The sequence below is a fragment of the Manis javanica genome, chromosome 4 (assembly GCF_040802235.1).
Source record: "Manis javanica isolate MJ-LG chromosome 4, MJ_LKY, whole genome shotgun sequence".
NCBI classification, from domain to species: domain Eukaryota; kingdom Metazoa; phylum Chordata; class Mammalia; order Pholidota; family Manidae; genus Manis; species Manis javanica.
In genome coordinates, this window is record NC_133159.1 from 100,418,902 (window position 1) to 100,440,154 (window position 21,253).

Consider the following 21,253-nt stretch of genomic DNA (forward strand, 5'->3'; position numbering starts at 1 on the left):
CGCCCTGACCCGCCTTCCTCGCGCAGGCGCAGCCCGAGCGCGCAAGCGCCCCCTCTCGGCTGGAAGCAGCTGTGCTGGAGGCGGGGCCGCGGGGAGGAGAGTGGAGTGGGTAGGCGTGGGCTTCTCAGCCTGGGTCCAGGTCTGGCCCTCTTGGCCGACATTGTTCCCCTTTTGTGCTGTTTCCCCAACTCTGACCTCCTTCTGTAGGGGCTCCGATTGCCCCATAAAAATGAGTGTCTAGGTTTCCGCCGTATGTCAAAGGGCATATTTCAAGTTAGGTGAGGCCTGCCAATATGATGCCCACCAGCTTGGAAGCTGGCACCTCCAAAAGATGCTAGTTTCCATCTTACAAGCATGGATCCTAAGACTGGATCCTCTCCCTGACCCTCCGCTCTCTTCTGCATCTTGAGACAAGAATATGGCTACACAATGTAGCCCCCTGGGTTACCTCCACTGAAGATTCCTGCTCTCCTTAGAGCTGGGATATGGTGAGGATTCTCATAGAGCTAGGGTTGATGTGAGGAGACTCTCCCAAGGGGAAAATAGCAGATCTGAAGGCAGTACAAGGTATTGAGGTCTTGTCTTAGGTCTATTTGAAACTCCTTGAACAAATATTTCATCAGATTTTCATTTTATAACGTTCAGGCTTTTACAGAGAAATATTCTGGCTGCTGATTGGAGCCAAAATTATCAAAGAATCTCCCTGAAAACAAGTATTATTTGGAACATTTGGGAATAGGCATTCTGTTCCCCTCATCCTTCCACCTTACAGAGCCTTTGGGACCCCACTCCCAGTGCCCCAAAGGTAGCTGTCCAAGACCTCGGTCTTATGCCACTTGCATGGGCTTCTATGATGAAAATATGACATTGCTGTCCTTACTCCTTAAAAAGCCTCTGCCGAACCAACTCTCAGTTGTAGGACAGGTTTAATGACTTGTGAAGCTGACAAATAGAGATCCAGAGGGAGGCTTAGAAAAGGGGGTTGTCTGGGTTTGCTGCACTAAGTTCAGCTTGCCTAGGATGCTGAATTTAAAATCATTAGAGAGGAAGTGTAGGGAGCTGCAGTCTCTAAAGGAAACATGTAAGAAGACTATATTCAAAGCTTTGGGTTCCCTGAAACTTTCTGAGGGCAAGGTCTGTGATGGGTGCTGACTGCTTTCATGTCAGTGTACTACCTGCTACAGATGGGTGCTCCTGTGGCTGCACTGGAGCCCAGGCCTAGGGGAGGAAGGCCACTAGGCCAATCATTTAAGGAGGTCGCCAGTATGATTAGAAGGAAGACCTTAAAATTCAGGCCTCTCCAAATTTCCTTAGGAATTTCCACCATTAGTCTTATCATAGATTAGGAACATCTTCCTTTAAAATGCTTGTGTTATTTAATAAGTATAACAAATTAACATAATAGCCTACTTCATTCATTAGCTTAGAATCATAAGATTTTTAGAGCTGGAGATGAATCTTAGCTACCTGCTAGCCTAATAATTCCTAATCTTCTCATCCCTGTCCTCTGTGTACTGGAATATTTTTGTCTAACAAACATGATTTTTTTAAAACTTCACTTTCCCTTCTTATTAATCAGATATTTATGGCTGCCAATTAGAATTTATGATCAGCAGGAAATAACTAGCATTACTACACTGAGTAACTCCTACCAGAAGTTAATGCAAATCAATATAATACTTAAGTTATGGAGTGATGGTATGAAGCCATATAACTTTTGGATGTGTGATTTCTGTTAGCTTTTAATACTGAGAATAGTTTTGCATGCTGCGTATGAGGACTCAGGGGCTCAAGAACCCCCAACTGAAAAAGCAGCTAGGCCAGCCCCTTTATCTTCTGTATGAGAAAATGGAGGCCCAGGGAAGTTAAGCAATGGAGCAGAAACCTGAATACTGGTTAGAATCTAAGAGAGTCTGATGTTTGCGCATGTCACTTTGTTAGCATTCCTTAGCAAAAAATAGGACCTTAAGGACTCGACTAGAAAATATGGCTTTTTCTTATAGCAGAGACCATTTTTTTGCATCTTTATTTCCAAGGGAGCCAGCACACTTGACAGGTGCTTATTACATCCCCATTGGGTGAGGGAGTTGCTGGGAGTAGGCTGAGGGCTTAGAAGCTTGTTGCAGGTTCAGGGAGCAGAGCCCTAGATGAGATACTGCCTTGGGGTCCTGGGCACCTAGTGTGCAGCCAGAGGAAATGAGTTCCTGCAGGGAGGGAGCAAGAGGGCAGGGCATCCAGCCGGAGATGCCTTCCTGTTTTTGCCACTGCAGAGCTGGCTTATGTGGGAGGGCTCCCCTGGGCCTTGTTTTAGTGCTTCCTTGTTTTGGATTTGGTCTAGGATTTCTCTGTTTGTCAAGCAAGCCCTGTCCTCTCACTCCCTTGCTAGAAGCCTTAAGTGGATACTACAGTCCTCAGGAAAATGTCCAAACACAGCTTTCAAAGCCCTCCATGACCTGCCTCCTACCAGTGTCTCTAACATGTCCCCTTCTAGGCATTCTCCCTTCACATTCCCCACACGCAGCTACTTGTGGCCTTTCTTGTCTCTGAGCCTTTATACAAGCTTCTACCTGGAACTCTCTTTCCCGCCTCTGTTCCTCCAAACTGGCTCGTTTTCCTTCCTCCAGGAAGCCTTCTTTGATACCTCCTCTTCACCGCTTCCTCCAGATTGGTTCAGCACCCTGCTACATTTATCATCAGTAATAGCATTTATCACCCCAACCTCCAACTTGAGGCTCCTCATTCCCTTCTATCAAAAAGGCACAGTAACAAAAGAAGTCAACTTTGCTCTACTTGAGCAACCAAGGAGTAACCATTTAAAAATAGTATGGGGTGGGCTGGGTTGGGGGGTGTTAGAATTAGAATGGGATGCCAGTTCTCCTACCACACTGTATTATAAGGGGGACTATATTTATTTTATGTGGGATTGTTAACTTCACCACTAAAATGGAATTAGTTAATGTTCTAAATTCTCCTTGAAACAACTCTTCATTATCCATTAAGTTTTATATATGCAACCCTACATCAGCTTCTCTGTCTCAATAGACATTGTTGCTCTAATTAAGGCCTAAGGTTTAGACCCGACCATTAGTATCTTTTTGCCTGGTGACCTGACACCGTGTGTTTCACTTCATTTTCAGTGATTGGAAAACCCTTAAAATCATTCATACATTTCCTTCCACAGTTTCAAGCTTAGTCATGGCTGTTGCTCATTTGATGTGTTGGGACACAGCACAGTTTAAGGCTGAATTCATGTAAGTTAACTGTGGTACTCCCATGTAATCGTTTCTTCTATTGTATCCCCAGTGGGCAAGCCAGGGAAAGTTTTACTGTGGGATGACTTTGAAAGATGGGTGAGGGTGTGTCAGGTGAAAGGAAGGGGATGGGCAAAGGCAGAGGCCTATGCCCAGGCAGGGAGGTGTGAAAGAGTTTAGGATTGAGGGGCAGTCAAAAGTTCAGAGTGGTTAGAGCTCTAGGCAATGCGGGGAGAGCTGGGCAAGGCAGGCTGTTAGGGATCTGTTGCCGCATTACTAAATCTGTTGGAGATGCAGTTTCTCCATCTATTATAATGGGGCGTAGTACCTGCCTCTAATCTGGACTTCATAAGCAGGGGGGATATTTAAAATATTTAACCACAATTACAACCCAGGTACCACCAGGCTGAACAGATGTGGCTCATAATGACCAGTTGAGGGAATCTTTCCTTTGGAGGTTAAGTGCCCTAAGCTAAAGTGAAGGCAAGTACTAAAGCAGGAAATTCCAGCTACCCTGGAAATGACAGGCCCTGACGCCTCTAGGATTTTACCCACATCTAGTCTGTGACAATGCACCTCATATCTGAAGAAGCTAATTTTACTTGTCTTTGTAGGTACATTGTTATGTGACTGGCCTTGATGCCCCCAAGAGAAGAGTGAACTGGAAGGGAAAGGAGCTGCATGCTAAGTGTTTTATGTGTTCTCTTTGACTCCTCACTCAATATCCTAGGCAAGGCAACATTAGATACATTTTATTACTGTGGAAACAGGCTCTCCTTGTTGGCTGATTCCTCAACAGGTGGTGAGAGGCTAGCCTAAGTCCATTTTGCTCCAAAGTTCGGTGTTTTCTCTGCCACTCTGAGATTCCAGAATCCTGCTCATCTTCAGTTTAAGCTTAAAGGACACTTGCCGTTTCTCACTCTCCCATCCATCCACCCAACCCATGTTCAAGAAAAACAACTTGAAAGGTATGCTTTTATTTCACATACAAAACATGTGATGTGGAATACCCAACCCTTAACAAACTACAAACTCTTAGAATACAGAATAAAAAGGAAAACCAGCCAATCTTGAGACAAAAATTTGGTTTCACAAAGCTGAAAAATCTGTTACAAAGCCTCTGTTATATAAATATAGTCAGTCTTATCTTTAGTGTAGAATCAGACAATTAAAAAAGAAAAAAAAGAAAAGAAGTTTGTTGGCATAACAAATGCCCTGGTCCTTGAATACACCACAATCTTCATTTGTATTCCCAGCCAAATATGAGTGACGCCTGTATGATGAGAGTCACTAGGACTCTAGGCAACCAAATGGAATTTAAATGTTATCTCCTAAGCCCACACTCCCTCCCCCAGTAGTATGCATAAACCATGATAGCCTTAGTTTAAGAGCGAATATATTTTTCCATAAAAAACTAACATGTGTCTACTCTAAAACTGATTATGGTGATGAATTCACAATTCTGTGAACATACTAAAATCCACTGAATTGCACATTTTAGATGAGTGAATTCTGTGGTATGTGAACTCTACCTCAATAGAACTGTTGAAAAATATATAATATGTGTATAAGTTGCTAGGGGAGCAACAGGTGGCCCTAATAGCATAACTCAGGAGTTCCTGGTAGGACACAGGGATGATCCATACCCATCAGTGCACTAAGGGTATAGTAAAAAGGGGATCCTTAAGGTATTATGACTAAACCAGGGGAGTTTGCAGGTGCTCTAGGGACACTCAAGATGTCCAAACAAAGAAGGTAATGGGGTATGTACCTTTTCCAACTGCTTCTAGAGTAGTCTAAGAACCTTCTGTGGCCTTTGTCACAGAAGGTCATTCAGTGGGAAGGCAAGTACCCAGAATACTGTTGAGGCCACAGAAAACTTCAGACTGGAGCTCAGGAGCTAGGTCTCTGCCCCTGTTTGGAAAAATCCCAGCATGGCCACAACCTGGTCCTGAGAGCCTGACTTCCCAAGAGGAGGATACCCAACGGAAATATTTATTCTAGATTTACTGAGCCAAAGGGCCTGCCTGCCTTCAGTTATGTTGTTGATGACTGGAAGTCACAGCAGGGCCCTGTTTTATAAGATCACTGCCAGGGCAGCAATGGTCAATCAGATCCACTGACCATTTTGTGACAGACAAATCACTTAGAAATGCCATCTCCATTCTATACCTACTGTCTAGTCACCAAATGGCCACTAGAGAAAGGAAACAGGCATAAACTGTGGGCAACTGGGCCCTTGACTGAGGGATGGTCATGCTAGCCTGATAGTGAAGGAGGGAGAATTGCCAGTGGTTGAAAGAAGGGGATTTAAAAGCTTGCTCTGGTTTTGCCATTCTGGTTACTTGAAGTTCATCAGTTATACCTGATGTAAAACTGGAGGAAAGAGGACACTAACTTTACTTACCTTTCAAAGGGATGCTGGCAGAAAGTCTTTTTAGTGGTTTAGCACACAAAGGAAATGTGAATTGGAAGAAGGAAGGATAAGGGCTTCAAAGTGCAAAGTGTCCCACCCTGCTGAACATCTTGTTCAACTCCACTAGACTTTCTTCCTTGAAGATTGATCTGGTTCTGCTGCTGGGGTGTGGGCTGTGAATCAATTCCTTTTTTGGCCAGCCTAGGAGGTGTTTATTTTGTGACTGAGCAGGTGAGCTAAGCTTAGAAGCAGACATCACAGCCCTCAGGTCCATCCCCTTGTATGGCCCCCTGAAAACCTTGGTCTCTGTGTTCATTCAAAATAAGATACCTCTGTTCCCTGATGTGATTCAAGACCACAACTGGGGCACCCAAAGACAAGGAATTTTGATTTGATGTCTCTCTGGGTAAAAGCAGGTAGAAAATAAAGCTAGAATAACAGGTTTGGACTTTTTCTGGTTCCCTTCCGTGTCATAGGGAGATGGTGGGGGGTTAAAGAAATGGCTAGAATAGATCCACCAGGCCTTTGGGCATGTTTTCAACGAACTTTTTCCTTTGGCTCCAGTAAGAACATTTATCACTCAAGAAAAAGGAATGAAACACTTAGTTTAAAAACACAAAACTCCTAACCAAACTTTCCTTACTGCCTTTTTTGTGCTTAGGAAGCCTTTTCTTCCCTAGGCCTTGCTCACCTCACCCTCAGCCTACCATCACACTCAGTTTGAACTGGTTCTGCAGGCCACCCCGAAGGTGGCCCGTCACCTTCCTCACGCAGCCTCTCTCCTAAAGCGCTCATGAGCTGAGGGCATTTGATCAGGAAAACTCCCAGCCCCTTCTGCCCTTGAATAAGAGGACAGAGGAAGCACTTCCTATACTGAAGAAGAGAGAAATGTTTTCATTTCAGAGCTATAAGAGTTATGAACAGGTGAAGCTATGGCTCTCGTAGCTGGACCATTTTGGGAAACAAGATACAAGAAAGGAAGTAATATACAAAGTGTGGGTGTATTTGGCAGGTTTGGGACAAACAGAAAGAAAGGTTTGGGTAATCTATAAAAAAACAAAGTTCTGAAATTCAAACTTCTGATAAGGCCACAATGAAGAGGTTTTTCCAGCAGTGGGTGTTGCAGGAAGCTGGCACCCAAATTGCCACAGTCTTGCAAGGTGATGTGCCTGGGCGAGGCTGCAGGTGAGGCAGGCAGGCCCTCTCACAGGTCCATGTCTGGGCCTCCCGAGGATGTCTTCAGGGGCACTGAGTCAAATCCATCTGGAGTCCTCTGAAAGAGAGATGGTGACAGGAGCTGGCTGCTGTACAGGGCCAAGTTTGGGGAGCAAAGGAGAGAAATGGAACATAGGTGACAGAAGGAACCCTATGGCACGCCTGTTTCAGTGGCTTTGCGGAAACAGACATAAGATACCCTCTATTCTTCTTGCTCCTTTCAGTCACTTAGAGGATATGAAAAAATCTTTAAAATCCCCTGTACTGCATCTTTGCAGAATTCTAGAAGTTCCAGAAAGACTAAAGGGTCCCAGGGTGAATTATTCTTCCACTGGTAAAAAAAAAAGAATTTCTATAGAGGCCAAGGGAGTCACCCTAGTAGGCCAGCACAAAGGGAGTAAGATTCAGCAGTCTAAACACCTACCCACCTTCCTTTCCTCTCGCCATCCCTCCAGCCCTCTCCTCTCCTCTTGCCGGCCTCCCTACCCTCACCTGTTCTGTAAACTGGTTCCAGGTGGCATTGAGGTGTGGGTGCTGGCGGAATGGGGCTCGAAGGAGTTGCTTGGATGCTCTCTGCTGGTCCCATGCCCAGTGACAGTGTTGTCTGTATTGCATTTATGAGCTTCAAATGCTCACCCACCCACACAAAGTCAACTCTCCCAGATCGGAATTGCTCAGCAGTGAACAGCCTAGACTTAGCTATGACTCAGACCTCAAAGGACAGGGCCCAGACGTTGGGGGACAGCACCCTCCACTGGTCAGAGGAGAGCTTCGCTTCTATCGGAAGTTGATCATAGAGATCGCTTCTTCCTCCTCCCTCCTCCAAAAAGAAGGGAAATGATTCTTACAATGCAGATGATTCAATACTCCTGGAAGTTAAAAGGCCCAAACAGTCCATCAACTGGGGTGCATGTTGGGAGAGAAGGGGCCTGGTCAAGAGCAGCCTTAGGCGGCAACAGAAAGAGTTTGGTGTGGAAATACGGATGGCAGAAGCCAGGGTTTTCAGGATGGTGGGGACAGTATAGTCTGGAGGGTGGGGACAGTAGTGGCAGAGTAGTGGTTCCTCAGCACATGTCACTGAATAGCTGAAGTGACCAGTGTCTTAAGGCTAGTGTCTTCTCCAGCTCTCCAGGCCGACCTCAGTGCATTGACCAGGCTCCCTACCTTGGAGGTAAATGATTTGATCTTCCAAAAGAGTGACTTCTTGCTGGTAAAGATGAGGTCATCCTCCACGTCCTCGCCTTCCATGATGGCACAGCTGTCGGCTGCTGGCAGGTCACAGTCTTTGAGGGTAGCGTTCATCACCAGCTTGGAGTACTTGTACTCCAGTCTATCGGACAGAAGGATGGGAAAGACAAGACACCAAGAAGTGGAACATCGGAGAAAGGAGGGAGAGAGGTTGGGCTCTAAGCAGATATTCCCATTCCATGAGTAAGTAAACTGAAGCATGGCAAAATGGTGTTAGGGCGGGGCACATGGCTAAAGACTCTTGGCTCCCAGTTCAGGGGTCTTTTTCCCTTAAGACTGGCTGTTTCTGTGTTCTCTCAAATCTTAATAGAAATATTGGAACCATGAAGTTATTATTTTTAATATTAATAATAGCAAACTAAGCATACTCTTTGCTTAACGTTTGAGGATCTAACAGCCATCTATAGGCTACTCCATGGCACCATTCCTGTTCAGGAGTGAGGATAGCCAAGGTTCAACAGTCACTGGCCAGAGTTACAGGGTCTGTAGCCCGAGGCAGAGAAAAGCCCCACAAATTCATAGTCTCAGATGTTCTCCTGGCTCAACGATACACCCCTGTCCATCCCCAAACTCCAATACCCCATCATGTACTTTTGATTTTTTTTCCAAAAGTAACAGGTCAAAACAGTGAGCAGGATGGCAGTACAGGTGCCTGCAGAGATGCCCACTTTCAGCCAGAAATCTATTGTTTTGCAGATGGTGACTTTCTGCTCAGGCAGGGAGATGCCACCTGTGCATAGCTTTGGTTCTCGCCACACGTAAGTAGTCTTCTGTTGGAGAGAAAAACAAGGAATTCAGATGTCACATTCCCTTCTCTCCTGATAAGTCTCCAGGCAGAGAAACCTACCTGGATCCCAGCCACACAGCTGCTGACGATAGTGTGGTAGTCAGCAGCAGAGCAGAGTGGGCAAGCAGCCATGCTCTCCCACAGGAAGTGGAAGTTACAGCCGTCACAGGTCCCATCAGAGCACGTGCTGGCAAAGCAGAAAGGAGACTTGAATGCTCACTCGCTGGACGGTGTGGAAGACCTGGTTAGAGTCCTGTCATCTCATAGCTTGCCTGATCCATCCTCTCCTTGCCAAACCATTAGCCCCACTGGGATCCTTCCAATTAGTCCTTAACACAGGTTTTTGCTCTCAGATTTTCCTAATAAGAGGTCTTCCTGGCCTCCACGGGGCTCTCCACCCTCTGCCTGTTTGCTTCTGCTGACATCGGATGAGAGCTAATGGATGGTGTCTGAGCTCCAGCACCACGGCCCAGCCAACCTCTCAGAAACTCCCGTTCTCCCCATGGACATACTACATTTTGCAAAAATTGCTTTGTTGCAGCTTCCTGGGGTTGAGGTTCAGGAATGGACTTGAGGTCATGAAAAATCTGTTATGTACCTCACTCTGATGTTTACAACAAGAACAGTGATCTTACTTTTGACACCACTGCTGGGTCAAACTAGCGTGTCTTGCTGCCCATCTCCCTGATGAGTTGTTTAGGAGCAGCATTTCCCAAACCATTTTCCTCAAGACACTAGTGCCCCTCAAGATGTTAACTGGTGTTATGTGAACAAAAAAGGAGGTGGTGGGGAGAGGTACTGTAATCAAATTAGTTTGGGGAATTCTTGAGTTAGTGCACTCAGCTATTAAACTCAGAAAGTGGGTCTTTTAGTTGTGGAGAGATTACCAGGATTCCTTAAACCTTTACTCACCCTAATAATAGCAAGTACATGCCAGACACCATAAAAAGTCGTCAAGTCTCATTGTCTCATTTAATCCTCACAACAACCCTGAGAGAATGGATTTTTATCCTCATTTTATAGATAAGGGAAAAGAGGCCTAGAGAAGGTAAGAAATGTATCTATGATAACACAGCTACAAAGTGGAGGAGGTAAATCAAATCTGGCTCTGAGCCCTGCTATTAGCCACTTTGCTGTGCAGCTGTCCCCATAATGGTTTGGGAATGTGAGGGTAGCTTGACGCTTCCTTCTGCCCCATTCTGGACATCTGAAAGTTGAGGGTTTGAAGCCGAGGCTGGGTCCCCAAGAGCCCATTGACAGATCTCAGACTGTTTTCCCTGTTTCTCTTTTTCAGTAATCTTTGGCTCTTGGAATGAGTCCAGGAAGACTTTGTTACATCCCTTTACCTTGGCAGTGACAGACTTCCAGGGGCAGGTTTCAGTGGACTGCATCTGACCCGAATGGTGGTTGATCTTCCAGAACTACAGGACTGGGTCACATCACTGGACCTGCAGGGAAAGCCAGCCCCATGGGGGAATGAGTTGCACATCTGTTCCAAAGGAGCGTCACTCAGTCAAGTCGACATGGAACAGTTTCCTTGCTGGGAATGTCAGGGTCTGTGCTAGCTAGCCTAACACCCAGAAAGGGACAGGCCTTGGTTTATCCCCAGAGAGCGGGGATCAGGAGACCTCATCAAGGGGAATGAGCACTGGTCTAGGAAAGGTTTGCTTATGCATAACACTGGAATCTCCTCTGATGGAAAGGAAGTCAGCCACAGATCATCTCATATTTTGCCTGCTGTCAGCACAGACCTGCCCCAGGAATACCCAAGAAGCTAGGTTTAGGGAACTCCCAGCCTTTAGCTATCATTGTTGGGTGGATATGCTAGACCTGGGACATGTTCTGGCTTGATAAGTAGTAGGTGGCTGGAGAGAGGGATGCACCAGAAATTGTGGAGGGGCCCGAGGTTTCACGTGCATTAGCCTGGCTTATCTTCACCTATAAAAGAAGATCACGTCCGGTATTCCCAAAGACTCCGGGTGGAAAAGTTCAGCGGGGGAGGTGATTCCATCCAGAGTTATATCTGTTGTCACCCCTGCCAAATTAGAGCTCCTAATTAGTCCTCACTAGCAGCATTAGCTGGCAACCACTTTAATTCTTTCAGGACCCATCCACACACAACCTTCCTTCCTCTCCTCACACCCCTGCGTGGCTCATGAAAGGGTGAACCAAAGGTTTGTCAGAGGCCCTGGGGCACCTGGCACCCCAGGACAGAACAGAAAACAAAAGTCAGGAGGTTGGGTTCCTCTTTGGGGCCTTTTACCCTGAGCCTGGCAGTCTCATTCTCTCCTACACATGTACGTGCTCTAACAGGCTGGAGCAGCTTACTCACCAAGAAGTCGATCAGCCAGGCTGACAGGCTGCGAGGACACTGCGGCCTTGTAGCCTGTCACCTCTGGGGGGATGATGACCGCCTGGCAGACGTAGGCTGTGATGGATTTGGAGAAACCTGACTCACCCTCAGGGATCCGGAGGTCAGTGACATTGTCAGTACACACGGACATCTTCTTACCCTTGGTTGGGGATGTGGGGAGGGACAAGTGGGAAGCAGTGACTGGTCACAGAACTCCCAAAAGGGAGAAGGAAACAGTTTTCTCACATCTAAAATTTCAGCCTTCCAATGGTGTATTGCAGTGGAATGACTCATCCCAGACCTAATTAAAAGACAGATATATATTTTTTAAGCTAAAAATGGGGCCTAGGTGTCCTATTCCTGGGACTCTGGTCCAGCGGTCCCCAGTCTTTTTGTTTCCTTGGAGTCACATGGACGCCCCCACGAGCCGTGCTGTGATGGTGGTGACTGATTTGGAGATCTACTCTACCAGCACCCCACTGTAGGGTCTGCCTTATCCTACTCGGTCTTCTAGCCAGATACTGAAACATACAACTGATCCCATGGAATTTTCTGACTGTCTAGCCTGGCTCACATTCCCTCTCTGTGTCTCCCTTTGTGCTATGATTCCACCGTGCTTATCCTGGAAGCACTTTCCACACAGAATGCCAGGAGTTAAAACAGTCCCCATAACTAGTAGCTTCCCTACCTTGACGTAGAACATCTTAGCAACAATTGGAATGTGATCCATTAAAAAAATGCATCTAGAAAAGAAAGTTTTCTTCTTCTCCAGTCTTAAATGACCCTTGCTGTATTAAACTCTGGAAAACAGTAGGAACTGAGACTTTTTCCTGGAGATTGTGTAAGAGAGGAAATATTGTTCCTTCAAAGATGTTATCTTTATGGAATATCAATATATAACTTGCTTGCTTATAAAAACCATTTGTTCAATATTGTAAAGTCAAGTGGACTAAGCATGTAGGATGTAAGATTTTCAATATTGTACATTTTATTACAAATGGAGCTGTGTAAATTGCTAAATCTGGCATCTCTTAGTTTATTTTCTAGATCATAAAAAATAAGAACATGAAACAGAAAGAAACCTTTACATTATGATAAAACAAAGAGTTATTTTCTCTTTGAGCTGACAGTCTATAGTGTGACAATACATAGTAAGCATTTCTGAAAAGAATAAAGGAGCAAAGAAAAAAAAAGACATAATCTCTCTCCCAACCCACTGAATGAAAGTTTTACTACATGGGTCTTGCTTTAATCAGTCTCAATTCCTGGGTTATTAACTGTCACTTCTGAAGCTTCATTTTAACTTCTTCAAAGATGGCAACTATAGCTCTAATCTTTCAGAGATTAGTTTCTTCCTTTTTAAAAGTAAGGTATAATTGACATATACCATTGATCAGTTTATTTCTTGCCATGTACTTTATATAAGCACACATCAACTTTTCTGCCTGCTATAGGAGATGGACAGAGCTGTGTGGTGTAAAGGCCTTCCTACCACACAGAGTCATAGATTAAATGCTCAGGATCCTCTTTATCTTGTGACATTTGAAACCAACTTTCCAACTGCTTGTTTGTAATTTAGTCCATGCTACAGTGGTGTGATTACCCTTTACATTTCTGCCTTTGAATTTTGGATCGAAAATATTTGCAGCAGAATGAAGGGCTGAAGGTAACATTCTTTCCTTATCTTAGAAAACCTTTCACATTACTTTCTTACGTACTGTCAGCAAAGATACTTGTAGATGAACTAACAACAATTTTATCCAGCCTCTAGAAAACAAATGACAAAGTGCCATGATTAGTGAAGACTGCTTTTTAAAGGGGGAAAAAATCTTCCTCCTGCACAGTCTTTATATACTTATTTTGAAGGAATAAAGCTCAGGTAGGAGTAAGTGAATACCCTATTTTTAACACTTTTTTCCTAAATAAATATAAACCAAATGATTTTATTTTAGAGGAAAAAGCCCTCAGGGAGAATAATAATCATTTTAAAACCTTCGAATCGCCTCAATCCCCAGCTGCCTGAAGGTTTTCTAGCTTTTCTCCTTCATCTCTATCTCTCTCTGGCCTCTGATCTCCTGGTGTCCCCTTCCAGTGTCACGCTGTTAGCATTTGCACATTACCTGGTTTCCACAGAGACTGAGGATAAAGTGATGGAAATATTTCAGGCCTTTGGAAGTGAAGCTTGGCCCTCCAGCCAGAGAGACGGTGTTTTCCAAGGCCAAGAAGTTGTAGTCTGACGTCCTGCCGGGAGTGCTGATGGAGAAGGTACAGTCGTTGTAGCACAGGGAGTGGATCTGAGGGGAAAGAGTCCGTCAGGCCCACTGCTGGGTTGGGGCCGTGGGGAGACCAGCAGAGGGTGGCATTTATTCTGCCCAGCTGGACTAGCCCACTGGGTCAAAGAGGAGGGGATGGGTAGTGGGCATTAAAAGAAGGGCCACAGGGGCTGGTGGCATTTATGTACATCTCACTGTTCAGTCATTAGCACACATATGATGTACAAACCCAAACCTATTATTTCACAGTAAGCAGTTCAGTCAGTGCGATAGCCTTGCCCTGTTTTTAGATTACAGAACTCTCTCAAGATGCAAGATAGCTTTTCTCTTTTTTCAAGCAGAAGAGAATGAGGTGATACCTGAAAGGAGGATGGCAGAAGAGAAACCACAAGTCTTGCCCCTTCCCCTCCAATTTAAAACTCACTGAACCCTGTTTCCTCTTTCCTAGGTGCTCACTAGGAAATGGGACTGCAAAAGGGGCTTTATTTCCCATAACCCCCTTTCTTGCTCCATTTTAGGGTCCCTATTCAGCAGCAGCCTGACACAACTGTCATCCCCTCCCATAGCAGCAGAGGGAGCCCCAGGGGAGGAAGCTTGTGGCCAAAGTCCAGGGAGCACAAAAGAGGTTGCCGGGGCTCTGTGGAATTGTTGCACTTACTGCAAAGCTAACCTGAACAACGTTTGCAGACTGTGTACGGTATATGTCCATGTGGTTGTGATCAGTAAAATACAAGTTCACTCAAGAGCATTAATGAATACCTAAGAGCTGTTAGTCATAGTACTTCCTTAGATTCAGAAAGTATGCAACAGGGGCTGGGGGCAAGAACAGTTTTTCCACTTTAGAAGAATCCACTGGGATAAAAGACAGTGATGTCAATTAACTGTATGTCCCAGCAAAGGTAGGCTGCCTTCCCAAAGAAGTGGGGGCAAATTCCCATGATAATAGCCTGGACTGAAGTAGGCTGGATTTGAGCCACAGGTCCTACTGTTCCCTCCCTTGAGTCTCTGCACAGATGTCAAATAACCCTCTGGACCAGATGGTCACTGATTGCCCTTACCCATCTTGAAGATGAGACTTGTCCGTGACTGAAGCCTAGACCCTGAAAAGCAATTGCTATAGCTAAGAAGTTGCCATCCACGGCCACAGCCTGGATAAGTGTCCTCCAGGACTCCAACCTGGGAGTAAGCCATAAGCAGTGCATGGGTATCAGCTCTGCAAGAACCCCACCCAGGGCCTGGAATCCTTGTAGGTGCTCCATGCAGAAGGCCAAGCTTAGGATGCACAACCCGCCTCTGGCACCTTGTTGCTCTTGGTCCCTGGACCGCAGGGCATGCAGGCCTGGATGCCATAAGGCTGATGGGCTTTCAGGATTGTGTTAGGGGGGCAGGAGTGACAGGCCCCTGAATCCCGATCAATGTAGTAGCCAGCAGGACAGGAGGTGCAGGAGGAGCCCATGTCAGAGGCTTCCAGGGCACAGGGACGGCAGAAGGAGGCCACCCCGTCCATGACATTGGTAACATTAATGGAGTAGATCTTGGCGACATCATTGGTGTACTTTCTGCCCTGAAAACCAAGAAACAAGACAAAAGAGGGCAGATGCCTTGGACGCCGGCAGCAATTGAGTTATCTGGAAATGGTAAATTACTGCTTAATCTTTTTTATCCTCTAATAGTTGAGAAAACCTTAGAATTATCCTATTCTTTTTACTCACTTAACAGTAGGTTTTTATGTATATGTTGTGTTATTTTAAAACAAGACTGATCCATTTTAAGTGATGCATAAAAAATACCAAGTGCCATGCGGGAAGTATGGCCTTTTCCTTGTGAAAGGAAAAAAAAATGTGTTTGTAGAATATCTGCTGCACTGGAGATACTCCAGATGTTAACAGGGCTATCACTGGGCAGTAGTAGGATTTGGGTGATGTTATTTCTTTTTGCGTATTTCTGTCTTCTGAGTATTCTGCAAGGAATCTTCATTACTTTTAGAAAATTAAACTGGAGTTGTTATTGTTAAAAACAACAACAGGGCTGAACAAGGGCAGCACACATGTCCTCGGGGCAGGGGCCGCTGATGCTGAGGAGGGCAGGTAATTTAAGGAGCTTACAGTGTCAGCTTTTCTGGAAGTCATGCAGGCAAGGCTAGATGCTTCTCAGGGGGCTGAAACAGGCCTGACTCCATAAGGGTCACTTCCGTTCTAACCCGTAGATTCTGAACCTCACACTCCTACTTAGGCTAATGCTAGGATCCTTCCAGGGTTCAGAAGTCTCTTCTGGAAGCCAGGGGTCTGAGAAGGGGAGGAGCTTACTGTGTCATGAAAAGTGGTCCTCTGGAAGGCCCAGGTGAAGCTCATGGTGGCGTTCTCCTCAATGATGTAGGTATAGGACTGTTTGCCTTTGGTACCTTTCCATGTCTCCACGGGTGTGTTGGTTCTAGAATTCACACCCTGAATCCAAGACAGACAAGTGAAGAAGGCAAGGTGGGCTGGATGGCTGGTACTGAGAGGGGAGAGGGTGCCATCCCAAGGGCCGTCACAGTCAGGCCTGTGTTAAACTGTGAAGTCCCTGATGGACATTCTGGGCCCTTTCTCTGTGAAATCACTACAAGCAGAGGCATCAGTTATGTTGATTGTTGCACCAGTGGGGCAGAGGGGGCAACCCTCCCAATAGTCCCTGGAGGCCCCACAGTGGGCAGGGAAAGGAAAACATACCACCATGAAGTAGAGCTCGCAATTCACAGAGCAGATGGTCTCAAACACAAATGTGACCCTGGCCACCTCTTTATTCTCTGTGTCTGCCGTCACTGACTGTGGAGATCTGTGGGCGTAGAAATTCCAGTCAGTCCCAGAGGCCAGGCAGTGCCTACTGAAGAGCCCAAACAGCAGTGAAGGGTCTTCAGGAGGACAGGACTGAGTTCTGAGTATGTGGGGAAGAGCATGGACCGAGTCCACTTCTGCTGCCGTAGCTATGTGACCATGACCTAGCCAGACTGTAGTTTCCTCTTCTGTAAGGTGGGGGTGGCAATGTCCTTCTCATTTACCTGCCATCATCGTGGTGAGAGCCAAAGGCCTAACTGATGTGAAAGTGCTTTGGGAAATGCTATGTGGCCTCACTAGCAGAGTGTGGTCCCCAGACCTGCAGCACTGCCATTGCCCAGGGCCCAGTGGACACACAGGACCTCTGGCCCCTCCCCAGACCCACTGAGTCAGAATCTGCAGGTCAGTGTGATGCCCAAGTGATGCAGATGCACATTCAAGTTTGAGAAGCACCACTTTCTTAAGATGTTAAATACCTACATCCACTCAGCAGCTCACTCTGGTGTAGTGAGCGCTTTACCTGGGTGGAATGAACAGATATGTCAATTTGTAATCCTTTAGCAAAGTTCTCAAGTTGGTCCTTCTTTTAGGAAGGAGAGAGACATGCCAAAAGGGGCAGGGATGGGTAGGGGCTGGGGAAGTGGGTGGGTGGGGTTAGGAAGCACTTTACTACTGGCCATCAGATTTGCAAATTGAAAAGTACTTTTGGGAATGTTACCCTAAAAGGTGTGCTCAGCTTGCGAACTTGGGATGTAGCTGCTCAGCTTCGAGTGATGTAAGGAAAACTACTACCTTTTGGGCAAGTACAGTGGAGGAGTGCTGGCCTGGGATGGAAAGGAGGTACTTGATGGAGGGAATGTTGAAGCCACAGCACCACTAGGGAAGGGCATCAGCGCGCTCCTTTCTAAAGTGCACGTGGGCAAAAGAGTTCACTTGGGCTTTGAAAACCCTTTATGGCTTTTCTTTTGGCTTTGGCCATTTGCTTGAATTCTGAGGACCTGTGGTTTTCAGCTCCTATCTACACAGCTGTGCTAAACAATGGGTGGAAGAATCATCTCAACCTGAGTTAGTCCAAAATCAGTCAATTCCCCTTGTTTTACAGATGAAGAGGATGACACCGATAGGGACATGGTGACTTTGCCAAGTTCAGAAACCCAGTGAGTAGCAAAGTTCAAGTGCCCTGTCTTCCAGTCTGGTGCTCTTCCCACCGTACCACATTGCCTGTGGTATTTTTTTTAATGGCAAATGACTTGCTTATTGTCCTAGATCTTCTTGGGATATGGGGATAAACATGACAATAAGAACAATACCTCCCAGTTTTCTTGCCCCAAAATAAGAGGAACTGTCTATGGGTACTTCTGGTCCTGTTTTTTTAAATTTTTCTCTTTTTTTTAACCCCATCTGCTATTGTAAGGAGAAAGATTTTGAGTAGCGTATGGCCAGTTGATGGGAGAAGCTAGAATGGGACAAGAGAGAAGTAGGCACATCAGCAGGGGCAGCAGCGAAGTACCTGCATCAGCATTCAGGTGAACCTCACAGCCCATTAGTGCCTCTCCTGCGCTCTGAACTGACATGCCGGATGCTGGAAGCCCTCTTGTCTACATTCCAAGCTACGTGGAATTTGAATGTGGCCAAGGTGGTGTGCGTTTCCCTTTAGCTTTGTATTGCTCACCTAAATCCTGGTACGACCAGAGTGAGAATCATGAAGTCACTGTCTGAGGCTCCAACAGCTGTATAAATGTTATCACCAGCCACCTCCCAGCCTGCAACAGGAGAGGGGAGAGTTAATGCTCCAGTGATCTTGGGTGCAGGGCAAATATGCACCCAGATGACACTGGGAGAGAGAGAGAGAGAGAACACTGTCCTTTTAGGCATCCAGAATTAACACTGAACACAAACCATATTATTATCCTGCTATTTTGGTGAGAGACTCTGTGACTCTCAGAGTTAGCCCTTTGGAGCATGTGCACATTGTTTCTAGTTCTGTTTCTGTCCCTAAAAGGAAGGTTTGGTGGAATGAATGTCCAAGAAGAGTGGAACTGTCAAAGGAATATGTAGCATGATTGGCTCACTTTTCTCCAGACAACATTACTATTAAGAACTGCGAAGTTGGAAGAGCCCCTGGGGGAGCGCAGGGACCTGACAGCTCATGGTAAGGTGAAAGGCAATTACCTGTCATGCCCTTGTACTCAAAGTTGATCCCACTGAGAACGGTTGTTTCCATGTTTGCAGGCAATGTGTTCCACCATTTGTACTCGAATCCCACAGCAGGTTCAGTCCCAGCTAGGCAGTGGCTACAGTCTGGGGAAGCAAGGTCCAAGCATTCAGTGGGAAGGCTGCAGCCACCTGACCAGAGCTGCTGTCACACAGACCAGTGGGCAGCCAAACAAGGGTGGTGCTGAGCACCACTGCACCGTTATATCAACTGACTCACAAACATTCTGACAATGCAGTCAACAAAGTCACGATGTAGTAAACACTGACCCTTCATTCCAATATTCCAGTCATCCTACTTGCCCACCAAATTTTTCATTTCAAAACTTAAATGTATCTTCTATTCTGATACAGATAGTTGGTATTATTTGTCACATTATATCAGGAAATCTATTCACAATAGGTACACAGATCCCCCCAAGTCCTTTTTGCTGCATGGCATACAGGTTCTCATTGCATCAAGCTGGTCACCCCAGCTCCCCAAACTTTCTAGTAGCATCCCTGCCACATGCTGGAGGAAGCTTCCACTGTAAGGATTGGGTACCTTTGGGCCTCAATCCTGTTCATGGTTGGGATGAGGAGGAAGGCAGGACTCTGACCTACAGACAGGATCCACCCTGACTCTTCTCCTGAACTTAGTCCTCAGAGGTAGCCTGGCTCTTCCTGCCTCCCTTGGAAGGACAGAGTCCATACAGATGGCCCCTCTGAGCAGCTGCATGGCCTGCCCCGGCGGGAATGGATGTGATGCAGAGGATAGGGCAATAATGGGGTTACCAGAGCCGTTGGAGTATGAACCATAAGGGCAGGGCTCGCAGGTGCTGCTGTTGGTTTTGAAGAAGCCTGGGTTGCAGGGTGGACAGCGGGTCTTCACACCAGAGGCGGGCAGCTTCACTGCCCCCTCGAGGTCCTCGCCACAGATTTTCGGCTGGGCCCACTTGTACATGAGCTGCGTCTGCAGAAATGGGTAAAGAATGGCTCCACCTGTTTGGGACTTAGCACATCTTTAGTAATTTATCTTGAGGATGGAGGTGGGATGTTCCTGGGCTATAATGAAAAGCCCACCAGGGTTTTGATCACCAGTGTATCCCAAGCACCTAACCCAGCACCATGGTTGGTCAGGATAACTATCTGCTGAATGAATGTTTGACTGGATCAAGAGGGAGATACCTAATGAAGACTTGTGTGACAGAGGGAAAGGGGGGAGCAGTTGTCTCTACAGAAAGCTCTAATTCTGATGTAGAATCTTACTACTACCAAAGCCAGAGAAACAGCAGCTGGCAAAAGTCCCAGAACACACAAAAAGGCATGGAATAGAGGTGGCTCACATAACCCTTGGGGAAAGATAGCGTGGCTGAGGTGTCCCAGTCTGTCTTCCAAGTGTTTCCTTTGCTTTTTTATTTATTCAGTAGCCATTTATAGAAAACCTAATGCAACTGTGTGCCAGACCTGGTGACTCAGAGATGGGTGAGGCATGTCCCCTGTCCTCAAGGAGCTTACCACCTAGCAAGGGCAACAATCACATAACAGTCAGCTGTGTGGGGTTCGGACAGGGTGTTCTCTGGGACATCAAGGCAAGAGGAGCAACACTGGTCAAAGAGTACAAGGTCCCAGTTATAAGACCAATAAGTTCTGGGGATCTAAGGTACAGCATGGTGATTATGGTTAATAATACTGTATTATATACTTGAGAGTTGCCAAGAGAGTAGCTTTTAAACATTCTTACCACAGAAAAGAAATGGTAATTATGTGACATGATGGAGGTATATGCTAACAGTATGGTGGTCATTATTTTGCAATATATAAGTATATCAAATCAACATGCAGTATACCTTAAACTTACACAGAAGTTGTATGCTGATTACATCTCAATAAACCTAGGTGAAAAAAAGGGACGAGGAATGGTCAGCCATCAATTAGTGGATGAGAGAAATACTGTGTCTGTCACTCACTAGGACAGTCCCTACTTTTTTGATGGAGGCATTGAATATGGAAGAGGAGATGACCTGCAGGAGGCCCCTGGCTGGGCAGCTCCAAGCTTCCTGGGTGGCCCTGGGGTCAAGTCAGAGACAAAAGGTGCTCTTGTGGATAGCACTGAAGTGCTGATGAGAATGGTCTGTGCTGTATTCCATATGTGTGAAAAGGTGGGTGAATAAGGCATCTGTCCATTTTATTCAGGATAAGAAATGACAAGGCCTGGAAAGAGGCCTTTTTGCGTTCATTGATGGTGAGCCCTGGGGCTCCTCCTCCCTGTGCTCAACTCAGTCTTCCTCCCTGTGAAGAGTAGCCAGGGGCCAGAGCCCCAAGCTTGTGCTCTAATCTTATCCCACTTGGCCTGTCTCCTGAGTCTCATGGAGAGAAGGTTCTAGGGGGAAGGGAGACTGACTTGGGCCATGTCTTGGAGCACATTCAGAAACCCTGGTGGATTAACCATCTGGCCCCTTAGAAAGCAGTGAAGCACAGCAAAGATCACAGGAGCAATAATAAGAGTTGGTTGGAGGTGTGTCCCTTGGTTTGAAAATATGGTTTAGAAGACAGTGAATCATGAGACTGAACAGAACCAGTGCAGGCATGAGGCATAAAGCAAGAGACTTCTGTAAAGTGTTCCTGATGAATGCATATTCATGGACACTGCTTCAGGGCCCCTCTCCTGAGCTGTGGCTGGGCTGCAAGCAGAGCACTGGCT

At 46.2% G+C, this 21,253-nt stretch overlaps 1 protein-coding gene across 2 annotated transcripts in view; it reads right to left on the reverse strand.

Annotated features, from left to right (window-relative positions):
- Nucleotides 1-6,649: 6,649 nt before the first annotated feature.
- The window catches only part of ELAPOR1 (endosome-lysosome associated apoptosis and autophagy regulator 1), a 76,273-nt gene continuing 61,669 nt past the window's right edge, over nucleotides 6,650-21,253 (reverse strand). The window contains exons 9-22 of one of the 2 annotated variants that reach the window (XM_017657955.3): nucleotides 19,345-19,522; nucleotides 18,529-18,657; nucleotides 18,029-18,119; nucleotides 16,252-16,357; nucleotides 15,850-15,987; nucleotides 14,844-15,107; nucleotides 13,391-13,564; nucleotides 11,250-11,430; nucleotides 10,856-10,952; nucleotides 10,264-10,365; nucleotides 8,978-9,104; nucleotides 8,722-8,900; nucleotides 8,047-8,212; nucleotides 6,650-6,971 (exon numbers count right to left, since the gene is read on the reverse strand). In XM_017657955.3, coding sequence (XP_017513444.1) covers nucleotides 6,921-6,971; nucleotides 8,047-8,212; nucleotides 8,722-8,900; nucleotides 8,978-9,104; nucleotides 10,264-10,365; nucleotides 10,856-10,952; nucleotides 11,250-11,430; nucleotides 13,391-13,564; nucleotides 14,844-15,107; nucleotides 15,850-15,987; nucleotides 16,252-16,357; nucleotides 18,029-18,119; nucleotides 18,529-18,657; nucleotides 19,345-19,522 — 1,983 coding nt within the window. In that variant the 3' untranslated portion in view covers nucleotides 6,650-6,920. The remainder of the gene's footprint in view (nucleotides 6,972-8,046; nucleotides 8,213-8,721; nucleotides 8,901-8,977; nucleotides 9,105-10,263; nucleotides 10,366-10,855; nucleotides 10,953-11,249; nucleotides 11,431-13,390; nucleotides 13,565-14,843; nucleotides 15,108-15,849; nucleotides 15,988-16,251; nucleotides 16,358-18,028; nucleotides 18,120-18,528; nucleotides 18,658-19,344; nucleotides 19,523-21,253) is intronic. The other variant, XM_017657954.3, reaches the window with a different exon arrangement.